Here is a 19,016-nt window from a genome sequence, read left to right as displayed (position 1 = left end):
CAAGATTTTGTTGTAGTGTATGAGGGACACAATGGACCAAATGCAGGAGGAAATGGAATAGGATTTGGCATCCCTGAAGAAACAACATAGGGTGGAGCTGCTGGCACTGCAAAAACAAATGGCTCGTAGGGACATTAGCACTACTCGGGGCGACCTGCAGTTCTCGGGCCATACTGCGGAGTCCCAACATGACTCCCCGAGGAACTCCACTGACTAGGAGAAATCGGTATCCCTGAGTCCCACTAAAAGGTCGTCCTAGAGGATGATCCCAATGAGTATCGCTCAAGGTACGTCGAAACATGAAAGTCGGGGGTATGAGCACCAACCCTTTAAGGCACTCCCCAACCCATTTATCAATCACACGGCGAAGGCAAACTTGAGAGGTTTCCACACTTTCACCGACGAGGTGATGAGAGCTCAACTGCCCCATAGATGGACCTGGCACAACCTGGATAAATATTTGAAAACCTCGAATTCTGAAGTCCATGTTAAGGCCTATATGACACAAACTCAGTTGTTCTTATAGAACATGAACTTTTCTGAACGTGCACTGCAATCTCTAATAATAATAATAATAATAATAATAATAATAATAATAATAATAATAATAATAATAATAATAATAATAATAATAATAATAATAATAATAATAATAATAATAATAATAATAATAAAGCCTACAATTATATATTATTGAATCAAAATAATCCATACTCAATAAAATGATTTGTGAATTTACTTGTTAAAATAATATTATTCAATACCTATTAAGTATCACTCCGTTAAAAAAAAAAATATATTTAGATATTATAGTAATGTTCATTTTGTAACGACTCTAAAATTTTAAATTCTCTTTTTATAGTATATAAAGGGTTTAAGGATTTATGCATTAAACAAGTAATAAATAAATATATACAAGGAAAAACAATAATTTCAACGCAAAATCCATTAGTATCTATCTATCTAATATATATATATATATATATATATATATATATATATATATATTCAAAAAAGAGAATGAAGTATACATCATATCATAAATTTAAAGATTTTAATATAATATAAATAGCAAATTCTTTCTCCAATAGTTTAAGATTTTAATAACCTAAAAAAGATATCCTAATATCCCAAACAAGAAAAAGCATGGATATACAATAAAAGAAACAAAATAACTTTGATTCAAAATTTTTGTATATATTATAATTGACCAACGCAACGTTTCAGCCAAAGAGGGGTTTTGGTTAGGTTTACGTTCCAAATCGGAAATCGCAAAGAAGAGAAAGCGCAGTCAAATTCTTCCTTCACATTCAGTTTTGGTTTTCTTTTCGTTGTCGGAGATGGCTCGAAACGAGGAGAAGGCGCAGTCGATGCTGAACCGCTTCATCACGATGAAGGCGGAGGAGAAGAAGAAGCCGAAGGAGCGCCGTCCGTTCCTCGCCTCGGAATGCCGCGACCAGTCGGAGGCCGACAAGTGGCGCCAGCAGATAATGCGCGAGATCGGGCGGAAGGTGGCGGAGATTCAGAACGAGGGTCTGGGTGAGCACCGGCTGCGCGACCTCAACGACGAGATCAACAAGCTGATTCGGGAGAAGTCTCACTGGGAGCGCCGCATCGTCGAGCTCGGCGGGCACAATCATGCCAAGTACTCGGCCAAGATGACGGACCTCGACGGCAACATCGTCGACGTCCCCAACCCGGGCGGCCGTGGCCCCGGCTACCGCTACTTCGGCGCGGCGAAGAAGCTTCCCGGCGTCAAGGAGCTTTTCGAGAAGCCCCCAGAGCTCCGCAAGCGGCGCACGCGGTATGACATTTATAAGCGGATTGATGCGAGTTATTATGGCTACCGTGATGAAGAGGATGGTGTGCTGGAGCGACTGGAGGGCCCAGCAGAGGAGGCGATGCGGCGGGAGGCGGCAGAGGAGTGGAGGAGATTAGATGAGGTGCGGAGGGAGGCGAGGAAGGGAGTGAAAAGTGGGGAGGTGGCAGAGGTGTCGGCGGTGGCGAGAGAGATGCTGAGGGAGGAGGAAGAGGAGGTGGTGGAGGAGGAGAGGGAGAGGGAGAGAGAGAAAGAGGAGAAGAGGGAGAGGAGGGAGTTTATTGTGCACGTGCCGCTGCCCGATGAGAAGGAGATTGAGAGGAGGGTGCTGGAGAAGAAGAAGATGGAGCTGTTGAGTAAGTATGTGAGTGAGGGGCTTATGGAGGAGCAGACTGAGGCCAAGGACATGCTCAATATTCAACGTTAGCAAATGCTGTTAAACTTTTCTAGCTGTAGGTCTCTACCCAGAAATTGCAGACAAATGCGGCCAATGATGGTGGTGAGTTCAACATTGTGCTTGTAAACTGATTTTCATGTGTCCTATTCAATTAGTAGATAAGTATGATGAAAAGGTGCATTAAGCTTGCAGGCTAAGCTTTATTTTCAATATAAGTGACTGTTGGTGTATCATGAAACGAGTTTAGGCTCAGTTCTCAGTAAAAATCTAACTTTTTGTAATTTTAGCTACTGCTTGTAAGTTGTATTGAATGCAATTAAGTGTTTTTCCATTTCTTGCTGACACTGTCAGAGATGGCCAACGAATAATTTTCTTGGTTTTATATTTTAGCTGTATAAATCAGAAGTAATAATGAAAAACAGTATACGAAAGAATTTTGTTTTTTCTGCGGTTGTGATTAGGTCATTGTTGAGTAATTTGACAGAATCATGTTATAACCTGTTTATCACTACAGGTTTACATGAAATTTACTAGTAAAAATAGGAAAGAGTTTGTTTAATTTTATATTAGCAGCTTGTAGCATACCTTACTGATATAAGATGATTTCTTGAGTGTGTGAATCTACTGATATGAGATTATTGTATGCATCCTCTCATTTTAAAACATTATAAAAGAATATGTGAACTAATAATGAGTGTGTCATACTTAAAGAGACAAAAGTATCAGCAATGTCTTATGAAAGAGATGCGAAATAAACAGGCTCAAATCATTATTAATATATTATATCAAGAATATGTTGCTATAGAGTTCTGCTGCAGATCATAGGTAAAACCTTTGCTTTCTAACTCAAATCAATTCAGCTCCATGTACTGCATTTGGTTGACAAGTGCATGACACAGGCTCAGGATGCAATATTTGAAACCATGAATATGCAAAAAAGCCATGCCATTGTTACAATGTGTATCACCCCTGTATCTAAAAGTGTCCATAAGACTACTAGAAAGCTACAATGAAGCCAAAAGAAAGGTGCTTACGCTATATACCTTAACCTTATCTTAATGATGCCAAAAAAATGCAATATGCCCTTAATGAGATGTAGGAATTTTGCCCTTGTTGCGTACACTTGTTTTCTTGGACATGGGGTGTGCAACTGCAGATCCTTTCTTGGTTAACCCTTCAACGATAAAAGAAAAAGCCCCAAAAGTGAGGCAGTTCTGCAGAAGTGATTGGGCTGTACCTAAAGAATCGTAAGCATGAGTCATATAGTAACAAAACAAATAATAGTGTAGCAATAATACATACGTGCACACACACTGAGACTATTACAAAAATAAAGTGATTTTGTTTGGCACTCAATATATTAAGAGTAATAGTACATATTATAAGCACGTAAAAGATCACTGTTCATGATATTTTTTTACTAATCTTATAAGTTATATCTAACATGATTTCTAATAGGTTAACAATTTAAAAACACTTCGTATTGATAGAAACTAAACTCTGTCAATAAACCTTACAACTTTTCCCCAGTCACCAATTGAAGACAAAATCGTCTCACTGTTCAACATGAAGGATCATGTTTATTCAGAGAGATCAACAATGAAAGACAAATTAAAATTCACATTTGAGGAAATGGTTCGTTTGTGTTTGGATTACAGTTTAAAACTTATCTGACATACAAACATACTTTTCAATGTAAAAGAAAAACGAGAAGAGGTATTTTGTCTTTTTGAGATAAATGCAATAAAATAGGCAGAGGTTAGTCTGAGCTTTTATCCTTAATTTCACTTGGTGCAGGGACCAATCAAGTTAATAAAGTTTTCAAGTAAAGGTTGACAATTCATCAATTATTAGAAGGAAGGATACCAGGAAAACTTGTAGCAAGACCAGCACAACATCCAGCTAGCCCAGCGTTAATGGCTGCATATGTGAAAGTAATCGCATTATCAGTGGAGAACATTGTACTGCCAAGGATTTGACGTAAGCAATTACTGTATTTGGCAGAACTAAAAGTTTGTTTCATTTCACCACATTATTAGACCTCTTTGGTGAAGGAACATATTTTTGTTGGTGTTTTTTGAAACACTTTCACATCGCGTTTGAATACTATCATATCATAATTCCTTTTTTCTATGTTTTTTTAATGTCATTTTAACAAACATCTTTCCTCCATTAGCTAGTTTATCAATTTTCAACTAACTTCTAACTTACTCATTTAGAATTTTGCTGAAATGTTTAAATATTTTATACCATCATCCTTTCCTCGAACTCTTCCCAAGATGCAGACAACCAAACTATCAACTCCAGATAAAATTGCAAATGTCTATGAAGAGATGACAAAAAAAACCCGTTCAAAATAAGTATTAAGTTCATCCAGTAAAAAGCCAGGCAGAAAATTAACAACATTTATGTGTGATATACCTTAGCATTAGACCCTGCTTCTATAAAGGATCCTTTAAAGCCTTTCTTCTTGATCAATCCAGCACCTGAAACAGACCCATTGAAAGCATCCTTGAGCATGAATACAAATACTGACCAACTATTTAACTACAAGAATCTAAATCTCTTCATCATAACCCTCTGCCAGCATTTCAAAGACAATCTATATATATGAAATAACCTATGATTGAATTAAGCAGAAAATTTAGTTCAGAAGTTCATTTCTCTAGCTACTTTGGAAAATATTATATAGATTCACAAGTTTAAAATGTTACACACTAGCAGAAAAAGTTTGAAGTTGAAACTATCTACGAAAGGATCCCTCCGTTCCTTTTCCTCTTTTAGTTTTGTGATACGGAAACGATGAAAATTAAACGAGGCAAGGTTTTACTTGTACAAAACCAGCTGAACAAATAACGAAGTTGCACCTTCCACCTTTGGGTATACAGAAAATATGTTAAAAGAAAAATAAACACAAATATGACACTCATGGATAAGTACTAGTGAGAACATTATATAGTTGCAGAGGCCACAAAATAAACCACTAAATGACCGTATTTATTTCAGAATTTGCACAACAAAGATCAATTTCATGGTTTAATATTCTGGTACTTACTGGTCTAACAACCCTCCTTCGTTAATCTCTTCCAATTTATAATCTTCATCATCTAGGTCTCGAGTGATGGAAAAAGGTCCTTTCTAATTACTGCCTTCTGAATCAAAGTGTATTCTTCTGTAAGAACTCATCTATAGTCCTAAAAGTTAATATATAGGAAGTTTCCCGAATTGTTGATTGCAGAGTGCAATCCACAATATACTCGTTAACTCTTCTCCCAAGTCCTTTGTTCTTTTTCAATTCACCTTTCACTTGTCCATTAGATTGTGAATGTTCAACGAGACGTATATCCCAAGTTGCTTTAAAAAATCATTGTTCTTTTTGTCAATAATTGTGGTCTTACTTACTAAACTTTAGTGTAAATTTTTATTGCATGAATTATCAAAGTAAAGCACCAAGAACAGAAAAAACACTAAAAGCTCTTAGCTAACCGTTTCGGAAAAAGTTAAGATACCCAACAAGAGAATGATGAAGAAAAATAGAATAAAAGAATGGGTAAGGTAACAGCACAAGAAGGAAACATGTTGTAAATTTAAGAAAGGACATGAAGGTCCAAGTTGGAGAGAGGACCGTAGCCAAAAAGGGAGCCAGCGAAGGCACCACAAGCAAAGTTTCCGGCGGAGAGAAGAAGGCAAACGGTGGGAGACGGATTCGGAGCAGAGTTGACATCACTTACTGAATTAACTGTTGCATTCGATGCCATCACTTCTTGACTTTTCACCATTGAATGACCCTGCTCTTCACTTCAATTTATTCAACACTAACATCACCTAATTCACCAATGAATGAACTAATCAATACTGTTATTCTCTATTATAAGTTTACTGAGACCCTTCTTTCCCAGAAAATTAAAACTCTTTAGGAACACAAGGACGAGGTCCTTCTCTCACCAGGGACGTAATGTAATTCTCATTGTTATTAACGATAATCAGTTTTTTAACGTATGAAAACAAAATTCTATATAGAAACCAACGAAATGGACCTTTCCCCCGTTTTTAAGAAAAGTCTTCCCTAAAGCATTCAATAAACCATTCAGATATAAAACTTATGATTTCTGCTTTTAGACATAGATCAGTAAAACGTGGTCTCTTGACCTCTAACACGGAAATGCTGTCCTTTTTTTTACTGCTTATGCTATAAAGTGAAAAAACCGAGCTCAAAGTTCATGCGAATAATTTAAATGTCACGATTGCCTTCTCCCGTGTGGTGTGACTGCTAACACTCTTGCCTTGACCAGAAGATCTCTATGGTAAGATTCCAGTAAGTAAAGAGAAGAAAACTTCAAACCAATTGATTTAATAAATATGCAATTTGTGTGCATGAGTGGCTTATGTCTAGTGTCATAGCTTTGCTATCACTGTAAACTGCTAATTGATTTTATTTTGTTTAGGGACTTCTGCAATCAACCTAATATTCTTTCAGAAACAAAATGTTGCCCAGCTGTTGTAAGCATTACGTAAGGCATCTTGAGCTAAATACTAACAAGGAATGCTAAAATTATTAAATTACTATCGGTTATCAGTATTTCAATTAACATTTCAGTCATCTGGTAAGCGACCAGCGCGATTTGTATAGTACATGAGAAGTGCCAAACATGACACAAGAAATTTTTGAATCTTAGACAAAACATACTTTCCCTTTCATCAACTTATTTTTCACCAGAATACATATTTGATACCATTATCCACGGATATCTAAAATGAATAACAGAATGAGTGATATTCGTAACACGACTAATATCAGGTAGCAATAGAAATGCCATTATCCGACAAGAAATACATACACTTCAGTTCCACTCAGAAAAATATACTGAATAACTCATGATAACCAAAACCAAATTCTATGCAGCAGCCAATTTGTGATCCATGTTCTCTAACTTACAAGGAGCTACATCTGTTGCGAGACTTATTCGCCCTCACTCAATATAGGTACAATGAGTGGCTTCATCTGTGCCACATATACAATCGCCCACCTAAAAGAACAGAGAAAAAACCAACATTGAGCCTATGGCAAAGACATGATTTGTTATTTATAAGCTATAATTACAACTGAACCAAACACAAGCGGAAAATAGCTCACTGAAAGATCAATCAAGATAGGATTCAATAATATAAGTAGACAAAAACTTGGGAATGAACTATCAACAAAGAAAGTTATAACCGAATTCCCAAAAAAATAAACAAAACAATCCCTTTTGAACAAACAGTTACTCATGTTCATCATATTTTATCACAAGCTCATTGTAAATAATGAAAATAAATATTTATAACAGAAATGCAAATAAATAAGTACATAAAATATTTATAATTTCCTCTAGTAAAATTACACATCTAAGATGTGCATATACAAGAATGAGAATGAATAGGTATACTATAGAAAGAGAGAAACTTCGCTTGAGACATTCTGAGTTACTATTATCACATTTGTGGCATGGCAGGCTCCTTTTTTTACTAATAAAACTAATGTCCTTTTATAATAGAATAAAGGCATCAAGGCTTATATATGTTCAGGTACAAACACTTAAAATTATCCTACCATCACAGAATTCAGTTACACTGCTTCAATTACTATTCTTCATAGGAGTGCGGCTATTCAGCTCAGGTATTTAGAAAATAAAGATAAAAACTCACACGCAGCACGCCAGTATCATGGTCTAATCAATAAATGACAGCCTGTGAGTGGAGTTATCTACGTGAAGAAAAAGGCATATATTTTTTTTATTCTAATGTAATAAATAAATTCCTTGTCAGGGGAAATAAAAGATATAGGTGCAAAAATTCTCTCTAATACCTATTTTTAACTTAATGAAAAATAAAGGAAGAATGCCCATCAAACAACACTTACATCATCCAGCAGCAAATTGTTGCAGTAATTACCAAAGTTAGGTGAAATCTGCAACAGAATAAGAAGAGATTAGACATGCGTCAATAAGAACAATTCACACATATACAGAGAATGCATGTGTCTGTATAAATTCTTCAGAGCCCACTCAAGTGACTAAATAAATTTGAATATTTATAAAACACAAAAGTTTGCAATACATAGTTGATAATCATATCAATTTGTTAACTACTAAGTGTGTTTGTTCTCACGAGAACAACAGAACGTGAAAGGGATTGATGTTCTATGGAGCTTCTAACAGAAAAATAAACACACAAATAAGAACCGACCGATAACAGTAAAGGTGTGCAACAAGAATCAAGCACACTGCCATAACCAAGGAAGCAACCACACGCCAGAAGGAGAAAACATACACTCTCGCTTTCTTTACATGCAAACAAACTCCAGAGAAACAATTAACATCCAGGAATATATTTCTTTCCCAAAATACTGGCTAACTCATCCTTCTGAAGTGAATCAGTAATGTCTCACTATAAATACAACAACGACGACAACAACAAAGCCTTATCCCTGCCTGACTACAAATAACTTAATTTTGAGCAAGACAACCTTAATCTAAGTTCATCCCCCTAAATCACAGCAAATCTTTAAAGTAGCAGAAGGATTCACAACAGAAAACGACAAAACACATTCTCCAAACAATCCACAAATTCATCGGATCAAAATCCAACTAACTAATGATGAGATAATCCACTCACACAACCAAATCACGAAATCCAATTCAGAAATACGTCGTACTATACAGTCCAATTGAGTGAAGAGCCTCCTAATTCTTCGAACGCAAAAGACTCTCGAGATTGCTAGGATACCGCAATGAATCCATTGAGAACTTAAAACATAACGGAGAGAGAAAGGGAAAAGAAGCGTACAGATTGGTAGAAGGTCCTCTGTTGCAGCAGATTCTGGTGCAGAGGCTCGCGATGATTCCGATCACTATGAAGATCAGCGTCGTCACCAGGAAACCCATGTCGAGTCGTTCCCTTCCAGATCCCGATCAGAGAAAACGAAATTCCTAGCGCGAATTGAAAAAGAGAGTGAAATAAAATGCGAATTAATTGATGGATTGATTTTGGAGCGGAGGTGAATTGAACCCTATTATTTGGGGGCGTTTGGATGCCGAGAAAATGGTGGAAAATGAGAGAAAGTGAAAATAGGAAAAGAGAAAAAACGTTTGAATAATGATAGTTTGTTATGTTACCTCTGAACTCTGATGCAGAGATCTCACGGTGCTCTTTTCGATCACCTTCGCATATAGTGTGTGATTGGTCATCTATTTTCTGCTTCACAATCAATTGGGCTTCAGCCTACGTAGGCCCCAAACTCGGCCTACTATAGAAGACTCTTTCTTTCTACACCTCCATACCTTCTTGTGCCACCCCATACTAAATATGAAAATACCATTTTATCTTTTTTTTTTCACCTTTGAATTTGAAATAATAAGTCTATGGATTATGTAATCCAGAATAATTCGGATATATTCTGGATTACATAATCGGAAGTCAATTTCATATTTAGAAACGAATTCCGAATTATGTAATCCAGAAGCTAATCACAAAAGACTTCCGGATTATATAATCCAGAAGCTAATTCTGAATCTAGAAAAAGACTTCTGGATTATGTAATCCGAAATATTGAAAAGGGTATTTTTGGAATACGAAAAATTTATGGGGGTGGCACAAGAAGGTATGGAGATGTATGAAGAAGCAGCCCTATAGAAACACCATTCAACTGTTGAACTGTTGGTTTTGTGAAGATCTTCTTTTGTAACCCCATATTTTCCTTCTGCACCCATAAATAGACAACTCCTATATTGCCCTTAAAAATGACTTTAAATTCTGCTATCTTTAAATATTTGTAAGGGGAAAAAAGAAAATTTTATTATTTAAAGGAATGTAGAAGGAAAATATGGGAGTGCAAATCTGGATTGCACACTCAAGAATTAATTTTTCACATTTAAATTTGTAATCCAAAATTAATTTTTTATCATACAATCCATAAGTTGTTTTGACCTCTAGATTTAATTCAGAATTATTTTTTATTTTTAGATTGTACAATAAAAAAAATTAATTTTAGATGGTACTATTTAAAAGTTTTTTTTTCATTAAAAAAACTTTTAGATTGTATATTTCAAAATATATTCTTCCTCTACTTCATTCATGACGCAACACATTGATGAAGGTGACGACAATGACAAGGGATAAGGGATAGTGGCAGCAAGTGAAGCAGTTTGGTCTTTTAACCACCCGAATGGGTGTACAATGAAACTATAGGTGTGCAAAAAGAATAATCTAGTATTATGTTTTTTTCTAAATTGTTTTCATATGTTTTTACAAAATAGTTAGAAGTAATTTAATTAATCATTTAATTTATATTAAAAAATAATTTCATAATAAAATATTGAAAGGGCGTTTCCTTCTCACTCCATTAATCTCTTGTATTACTTTCCATTCATTTGGGAATAAGTTTTTTTTTTAAGAAAATGTAGTTTTTTACATTCCAAAAAATTCTCGAAAGGTAATCCAGTATTAAAATATAAAGTTTACAAGTAAAGGACTTAAATAGTTAAGCCCGACCAGACAAACAAATAATTATTAATTTATTCTCCTAGAAACCTCGACATCCCAAAGAAATAGTTTTTTTATCATTGATGAAAAAATATATACCATTCAAACAAATGTACTCAATCGATAAGTCGAAAGGTCCCCAGCATATTAAAAATTAAAATAATATAAATATAATAAAGAAGTATTATATCAAAGTCTAATAAATAGTTTCAAAACATTGAAAATATATTTATTAAGTATCCGAAAAGTAAAAATCCAATTAAGTTAAAATCCAACAAGAAACACTATAAATAGGTGATTCCTTTAATAGGTAAATAGAGTGTTTTTATATGATAATTGAACATATTGATTCTGACTCTATCATCGAACCCCCTTGCAGGTACACACTTGCCCGAAAGTGATCATAAACCTAGAAGCCGAGAGTTGACCTAAATCCAATAGCTGAGTGATAGTCCACATCCAATACTCGAGAATAGGCTCAAGCCCGTATAACAGAGTTTAAACTAATTGATCCAGTAACCAAAAGCCCAAGCCATCAGTGAGAAGTCGAGAAATGGAGAGGAGGAGAAAAAAAAAGATAATTGTTTCTAAGGCCCTGTAAAACATTTTGATGTTCACGTGGGGCTGAAGCACGTTAACTAAAGAAGTAAAGAAGGGCAAGTCGAAAAGAAGATCAAGCAAGAGGATAGGAGGACAACCAAAATGCCATGTCAATGGCTATGTTGATAAGGTTACAAGAGGAGTTTGAAACTCTAAAGAAAAACAATGAAGAAGAGTTGAGTATGTTGAGAGCAAAAAATGCATATATGAAGTGGAAGTTGAATGAAGAAACAGTTTTAAATACAATTTCATTTGAAATTGTTCAACTGAGAGCACGTATTCATCACAACACATAATGAAGCAAGTTTTGAAGTGACATGGAGGAGGCAACCGGAAACATCAAGCACATTTTTTGGAACATTTGTGAGAAGACGTCCTTTTTTTGAAGCAATCATAGAGACTCCACTGCCTGAGAACTGGAAAATGAAGGAGATTTAATATGGTGAATGAGGACTGGAGCAAGAAAAGATCCAACTTAGGGAAAGTTGGCACCAAATTGGGAATGACCATTCCAAATAACTGAGAATTTACAAAATGGAGCCTACAGATTAGAGACATTGGATGGAAAAGCAGTTCCTAGAACATGGAATACAAGTCGTTTGAAGTTTTATTTCAGTTGAAGAATTGTATGTAAAGTATCATGAATCAATGTATATAATGTCTCTCGGTCAAGGATGTTTTCTCATTCCAAAAGAGAATCCCTCCTGAGATGGAATTGTTTAGTGAAGAAATCATTTCTAAAAAAATGTGTTATCATTCTCTTACTTCAAGAAAGAACAATAATAACTCTCGGCTAAGGAAGTTTTCACTCCAAGTGAATCCCTCGCGATAATACATCTCATTAAAGTGAATAAGCTATCGGCTAAGGAAGCTTTCATTACAAGTAATCCCTCTCGAGAGAAATTTATGTAATCTAATCCTCCAAAAACTTTCAATCAAGGAAGTTTCCACCATAAACGAATCCCCTCTGAGAGAAATATATTTTTCAAATCTCTTGCCCAAATAGAAAGATAACTCTCAATCAAGAAAAATTTCACAGTAAATAAACTCTTCTTCAAAAAAAACTTATTTTGTTTAAGTTAAACCTCTCGGCTTAAGGGAGAACACAAAACTCTCGGCCAAAATGCCTTAAATACAAGTGAATATGTTTTGAAAGCAATTTATCTTGTTAAGCTAAATGTTCTTAGCCAAAGAAATAATTATACCATGTAAAATATTAATGAAATAAAGATCTTTTCATAAAATGTAAATTCTTAATTAAGTTTCGTTACATGATATGTTTTAATCAAGTTGATTAGTTGAAAATGTCGAAAGGTCGAGAGATCGAAAGGCCATAAGATGATTAGAGAAGTCCAAAAATAGATAAGAACAAGATAATAATGATGAAATTGTTATATTAAATCTAATAAGTTCAAAATGGTTGGCAAAGGCCAAATCAAAGTACACAAAACCAGTAACTAATAATCAGGAAGTACATCAAAAAGAAAAAAGAGAAAATGATCCTAATCATTCAACATACACAACATCATCAGCGTTGGTGGCTTCTTCTTGACCTTCTTCATAAGGTATTTCTTCAATAGAAATAAGGTTGTCATGATGAAAATCTTTTCGGACATCAAAGTTGTCTTCATTCAAAGGAATCTTGTAAAAATATTCGTCCTGTTGGAGAGCTTTAGAGAAACCCAACTTGTGTTGTGTTACTACAAAGCTCTGGGCTTCCTTTAAATTCTTTTCCAACTGATTTATTTTCTCGACATCAACTTGTTTTGAAGCAGATAAATCATTCAAACCTCCTTTCAACTCTTCATTCTTGGCTTGCAAAGAAAGTCTTTCGGCAACCAAGGCAACAATTTTTTCTTTTAAAGACTCTTTCTCGGCATCACAACATGAAATTTGAAATCTCTTTGATCTGAGAAGTCAAAGCAATTAGTATCAAGATAAGATTGAAGACTTTTTCTAGATTCTGCAAGCTCTCTCTTCAAATTTTCATGCTCAGTGGTAGAAATATCATTAATAGTTTCTTCTTTAAGTCTTTTCGAAATTAGCAAACACCGAGTAGAAAGCTCGATAGCTGCATCTGCCAGAGTAGGAACAATTACTACTCATTCAAGTTGATGTTGACAGATTCTGAAAACCGCATTGAAGCACCAAAAAGATCAATGATAGGAGGAGAAATATTCTCAGACTCTATAATCAACCCATTCATAACCTCGTCTCAGACTCCAATTTTCTTCCGCCCTTTCGGCTTGTTTTTCGGCATCAAGATCTAGAGCTTCATTACTTGAAACTAAACCAATGGAAACTTTATTTATGGAAAACGATATAGTAGTTGACGAGGTAGCCGAATGAACACTCCTATTATATCTTCAATCACTATCCCAGCAGCTTCACCAATCGCGCTCGAAAACCCCGAATCTCCATTAGAACCGAAACCAGAGTTTGAGGAAGATATAATACTTTCTCGGAATTTGAAGAAACACTTCATGGCTACAATAAGACAAAGTAGTGGGTCATAGTCATTCAAGATCAACTATTTATAGAAGTCAAAAGCCCTTTTCAAACGAAACGACACAACATTTGGACTGTTGGATTTTGATACATCTTATGGCCAAGGGTTAGAGACGTTTCACATCAAAGGCACAATAACCATCATGCACATGAAACGATGTAATCTTTCGTACATAACACATTTAATATATAAGATACTCTAAAAATAAAAACAGTAATGTCAAACACACTTAAAAATTTTGCAACTCTTATCGGCATCTCGTCTTTTTAACAAAATCCTCATGTCTGGGGGACTAGTGTACTGACTAAATAGAGAGTTCGAAATCCCGTCAACATATTAAAAGTTAAAATAATATAAATGAATAATAGAATAAGGAAGCACGGTATCAAAATCCAATAAATAGGCCCAAAAGATTGAAAATATATTTAGTAACTACAAGGTGTGAAAAGCAAAAGCTCAATCAAGTTAAAGTTCAACAACAAGCACTATAAATAGGTCATATGTTTAACAGGTAAGTAGAGTGTTTTTATATGATAAATGAGCAAACTGATTCTGACTTTATCATCGGAGTCCCTTGCAGGTACACACACCTGCTTGAGAGTGATCATAGACCTAGAAGCTGAAAGTTGACCCAGATCCAATAGATGAGTGATAATCTACATCAAGTATCCGAGAACAGGCTCAAGCTCGCATAACAGTCCAATAATCGAAAGTATAAGCCACCGGTAATGGTTTCTAAGACCATGTAAGAACATTATAGTATTATAATATTAATCGTATATTTGAATAAAAAATTCACAACTTTTAAAAATTTTAAATACATTAAATTTAAATTGTTTTTATTTTAAAATTATTTAATTTTTAAATATTTTTTAAATGAAATAATTTAAATTTATTAAATTTTAATAATTTTGTGTTGATTGAATGTTTGAATTATTACCAAATGTAAAATTAATATGAGATCAAACTAGTAATGTCAATAAAAAAAAACTCAACGGTCAACTACACAAAAAATAATCACTATATGCTTTAGAAAAAATATGATTAACATATATTAAAAAATAATAAATTTATATTAGTTAAGGAAACTCAAACAAATATAAATTAAAAAATGACATTGTTTTACTTTAACTGATAAATATTCCCGTAAGAGTATAAACTAGAAAATAACTCTTATTAATATTTGACAATGCATTATGTAAAAACAATCTTATTGAAATTGATGAAAAAAAATCAACTAAAGATAGTCAGCCAATATTAATAAAAAAAACTCTTATCAATGAAATACTTTTTAAAAAATATTGATTAAAATAATCTTGACGACCAAAAAGATTGTTTGACATTAATCGTGTGATTTCGTTAAAAATAACCCTAACTAATGTCAATTAATGACTAATAATAATCCATCTCCATAAAAATACCCTGCAATTTAAAGAAACTTAGACTTGCATAAATTAAAAGAAATTATATATAGCCAACAACTGCTCTCTAAGTAAGATAGATATGTTCTATGTGTCAAAACGGAAATATAAAAATAAAAACATAGATATAAAAGAGAAAATAATAAAAAGAATTTTAAATTTTTATTTTTTTAGATGAAATTTGAATTTGTTAAATTTCAAGATATCAAGATACTCTAAAAAAATCAGAAAATTTTAATTTCTTTGGAATTTTCTTTTCAAACAACATATTTTATTATAAAACACTTGAACTTCTTTTTAAAAATAATTAGCATTTAAAGAAGTAACATTCAAACACACTAAAAACCCTCTTAGCATTGAATCCTTGTTAGCCATAAAGTTCATACTAACCACTCCATAAAACTCTTGTTGGTTATGGTGTTCACTAAATACACAAGAATATATTCATTCCTTTCACAAAAATGTTGTTTGAGTGAGCTACAAGCAAGCTGTTTGTTACTAAGTCTGACAAACGAATCATGCAAATAGCCAACTTTTTGAAGAAAAGAAGTTCGTAAAAGCAAGCTCCACATTTGAAAGACACCATCACCAGAATGACATCTCAACTAATCTTTCAAGATAATAAAAGAGATTAACTACAACGAAAAAAAAGAAGTTTGAAAGAACTATGCTACTAAAAGAAGAGCTTTCGTGGGGATGTTCTAGATCCAACTGTTGGATAGTTTGAAGACTTGAGAGGAGAGGATGCTGCCTTGCTTTCTTGGCCCTCAGGCACTCTGTCAAGCAACTTTGCTGCCCTTGGATCTGTTAATAGTGTCTTTTGGAAGGACTGCGAGAAGCCAGTTGCAATGATAGTCACATGAATCTCCCCATTGTAGCGATCATCAACAACGGCACCAAATATGATATTGGCAGAAGGGTCAGCTAAACTTGTCACCACCTACAACAATTATGAAGTTTTGAGAGCACCAAACAAATGTCTACAACAATTCATATTATCAAAAACTATGTTGATAGTGAAATGTTCCTTCTGCCAATAAAGTACCTGAGATACTCTGTTTACTTCCTGCAGAGTTATGTCTTTTCCTCCAGTAATATTATACACTACTCCGGTAGCTGCCTGAATAGAAGAGCCGATTAGAGGAGCCAAAGTAGCTTGCTCTGCAGCTTCTTCGGCACGGTTTTTACTGGAGGAAACACCCACACCAAGCATTGCTGTTCCAGAGTCTTTCATCACAGCTTTTACATCAGCAAAATCCACATTTACAAGCCCAGGTATCTGTAAAAAGACACAACAGGAATATCATCCTCATAAGCTGACATCAAAAAGTACTTTGCATTACATAATTGTCCAATTATGACAGTGGGGCAAACACTCCAATGAGTTGGGAGAAAGGAGATGGAAAATTATTCAAGCCTGTAATGTCCCCTCTTACTCTTCTCAATCTACCATTCTAGAATGAACAACTAATGCCTTCCATGGTACAGTGACCGCTTCAAGATAGAATGTCTGATAAAATTGTTAATCAACTCACTGTTATGATGTCTGATATTCCCTGCACTCCTTGCCGTAAAACATCATCTGCTAGACGGAAAGCATCCTGAAGAGGTGTCTGCTCATCAGCCATGTCAAGCAGGCGGTCATTTGGAATCACTATAAGAGTATCCACATTTTTCTGCAGCTTTTCAATGGCTTCCAGTGCCTGAAAGGATAAAATGTGAATTTTAACTTCTCCAAGTATCATCGGAGCAGGACAATACAATAAGATCAATCAATTTTCAAAATACATTATCACAGTTCAGCCATAACTAAGATGGGTATCAATTATAACACTTAATAGGGCAGTTATAATTTACACTTGAAGGAGAATTGCATTGGTACAGCACCTAATCATATTCTCAAATAAGGAAAGAAATGACACCTGCCTGCAATGATCTTTTACGTCCTTCAAAACTGAAGGGATAGGTAACAACACCTACAGTCAAGTAACCTGCCTCTTTTGCTATTCGGGCCACTACTGGGGCAGCACCAGACCCAGTTCCCCCACCCATGCCAGCAGTTACGAACACTAAATCAGATCCTTGAAGAGCACTAGCAATAGCTTCTTTAGATTCCTCAGCAGCTTGTTCCCCCAAAAGTGGATTTCCCCCAGTACCTGCATCTCTATCAAGCAACTCAAATCAAAGGGAACATTGAAATAAGGAAGCCAAACCACACACGCATACAAATCAAATCACACCATAGCAACACACATACAAGTGCCTGACCTAATCCCCGAGTCAGAAGCTCTCCAATTTTGATAGGGTTCTCGGCAGCAGACTTCAACAGTGCTTGAGCATCCGTATTTATTGCATAAAATTCTACATCCTGGTTAAAAAAACAAAAAAAATAAAATTGTAGCAGAATACAGCATTAGCAAAAACATAAACAATACTTTAATAAAACTCTTCACTATCTTGGCCAACATACCATCATGAATAAAAAAATTGTAACTATGACTCAAACGTGCTTTAAAATCCCTCAAGATTCGGGTAAAATTAGTTTGTCTCAATATTTTACAAGCAGCTACCCTCGTATTTCTTAAATTTGATGAATTTCATCCGACCCGGTACAGTCATTTTGACCTCAGCAATACATGGACCAAAAACTGTAGGCTCTAAAACCAGTTTTGCCTAAATCTTGAGAAACCTAAAACACATATTACCCAAAATAACAAGAAACATATTCCATTAAACAAACAACAAAGTTATCGGACAATTTCACATTCTTCATAAATACTAACAAAATGAAAAAAAAATGCATAAACATACACTAAATGGGGTTTTTTAACAAACCCACCGAAGTTATCATGCAACTCACATTGTTCATAATTTCATAAATAAAATAAAAATGACCCATTAAAGGATACCAAATGAGCTTGTTAACAAAAACAAAACAGTAAATACAAATGGGAAACGGAAAACGCACGTGCAATCCGCAACCAATCATGCGGTTAACGGCATTGTTCCCGCCGCCACCGACACCAACAACCTTAATCTTGGCGCTCTCTAGTGCCGAGAAGGAGCAGCACCTCACGGACGCGAGAGGGCGTCGCGGGGATGCGAAGACGCACGTTCTGGGTATAGGGTTGAGGGGAACGCAGTTTCTGAGAGCGAAAGAGGAAGAAGAAGAAGATAATGCGTTGTGGCGAACTGAACTTGGGTTCGTGAGGGGAAGCATGGCCATTGTAACACTTGTGAGGGTTGTTGTTCTAGGGTTGATGGTGAAGAATTGGGGTTTAGGGCTTTAGCAGAAGATGAGAAATAAGTTCAGTTTTCTTCTTTCACGTTCAGAATTTTGGATTGGAAACGATGGAAGGAAGAAAAGCGCAACAGATGGTTATGCAGTGGTGGCAACAACAGTAGTGTGATGTGTGAACTCTCGCATTTAACTTTCTTTTATTTCTCTTTTTTAAAGAAAATTGAAACTCGTATTTCAAAATACTATAATTATTATAAATATTAGAAAAATTCCTTTAAAAAACAAATTTAATAAATGTTTAAGAAAAGTATTATCTTTGTCCTGCATTCCATATTCCAGCAATTTTAATTAGTTTTCTTTATGAAATTCGAACGTCATTTTTTTTCTATTTGGAACCTTGAATTGCAGCTGAGACAACGTTGGAAACCATTTTGTCCTTCACATAGTAACAGATTCTATATGTAGTAACCATTTTTCCTGAGTCATATTTCATTTGCAACTATTTGGAT

The 19,016-nt window shown here is 34.9% G+C and overlaps 3 protein-coding genes and 1 pseudogene across 6 annotated transcripts; 1 reads left to right on the top strand and 3 right to left on the bottom strand.

The window, feature by feature from the left end:
* Positions 1-1,211: 1,211 nt before the first annotated feature.
* Positions 1,212-4,349, top strand: LOC137831277 (uncharacterized; annotated as a pseudogene).
* On the bottom strand, positions 2,983-6,675 carry LOC137831278 (mitochondrial import inner membrane translocase subunit TIM22-3-like). 3 transcript variants are annotated; one of them, XM_068638888.1, is made up of 5 exons: positions 5,842-6,675; positions 4,638-4,702; positions 4,467-4,539; positions 4,083-4,136; positions 2,983-3,453 (listed from the first exon to the last, which is right to left on the bottom strand). In XM_068638888.1, exons 1-5 carry the CDS (start codon positions 5,993-5,995, stop codon positions 3,302-3,304), a joined length of 498 nt encoding a protein of 165 aa, XP_068494989.1. In that variant the 5' UTR covers positions 5,996-6,675; the 3' UTR covers positions 2,983-3,301. The 3 variants fall into 3 exon arrangements, 2 of the variants coding, with proteins under 2 accessions (XP_068494989.1, XP_068494990.1); XM_068638889.1 differs by lacking the exon at positions 5,842-6,675 and adding an exon at positions 5,047-5,281; XR_011084389.1 differs by lacking the exons at positions 2,983-3,453; positions 5,842-6,675 and having other exon boundaries at positions 4,086-4,136; positions 4,428-4,539; positions 4,638-5,456.
* A 203-nt stretch (positions 6,676-6,878) lies between these two features.
* On the bottom strand, positions 6,879-9,464 carry LOC137831279 (V-type proton ATPase subunit e1). Of its 2 annotated transcripts, XM_068638891.1 has the most exons (4): positions 9,371-9,464; positions 9,042-9,184; positions 8,116-8,163; positions 6,879-7,243 (listed from the first exon to the last, which is right to left on the bottom strand). In XM_068638891.1, the coding sequence occupies exons 2-4, from the start codon at positions 9,137-9,139 to the stop codon at positions 7,177-7,179; spliced, it is 213 nt and encodes a 70-aa protein (XP_068494992.1). In that variant the 5' UTR covers positions 9,140-9,184; positions 9,371-9,464; the 3' UTR covers positions 6,879-7,176. The 2 variants fall into 2 exon arrangements, with proteins under 2 accessions (XP_068494992.1, XP_068494991.1); XM_068638890.1 differs by lacking the exon at positions 9,371-9,464 and having other exon boundaries at positions 9,042-9,370.
* A 6,231-nt stretch (positions 9,465-15,695) lies between these two features.
* On the bottom strand, positions 15,696-18,736 carry LOC137831276 (cell division protein FtsZ homolog 1, chloroplastic). The gene is made up of 6 exons (XM_068638887.1): positions 18,235-18,736; positions 17,535-17,634; positions 17,193-17,422; positions 16,802-16,969; positions 16,312-16,545; positions 15,696-16,206 (listed from the first exon to the last, which is right to left on the bottom strand). The coding sequence occupies exons 1-6, from the start codon at positions 18,490-18,492 to the stop codon at positions 15,940-15,942; spliced, it is 1,257 nt and encodes a 418-aa protein (XP_068494988.1). The 5' UTR covers positions 18,493-18,736; the 3' UTR covers positions 15,696-15,939.
* Positions 18,737-19,016: the final 280 nt, after the last annotated feature.

Source organism: Phaseolus vulgaris, chromosome 6, assembly GCF_000499845.2.
Source record: "Phaseolus vulgaris cultivar G19833 chromosome 6, P. vulgaris v2.0, whole genome shotgun sequence".
Classification (NCBI taxonomy): domain Eukaryota; kingdom Viridiplantae; phylum Streptophyta; class Magnoliopsida; order Fabales; family Fabaceae; genus Phaseolus; species Phaseolus vulgaris.
The sequence above is the reverse complement of the archived record's forward strand: the minus strand, read 5'-3'. Positions and strand labels throughout refer to the sequence as shown.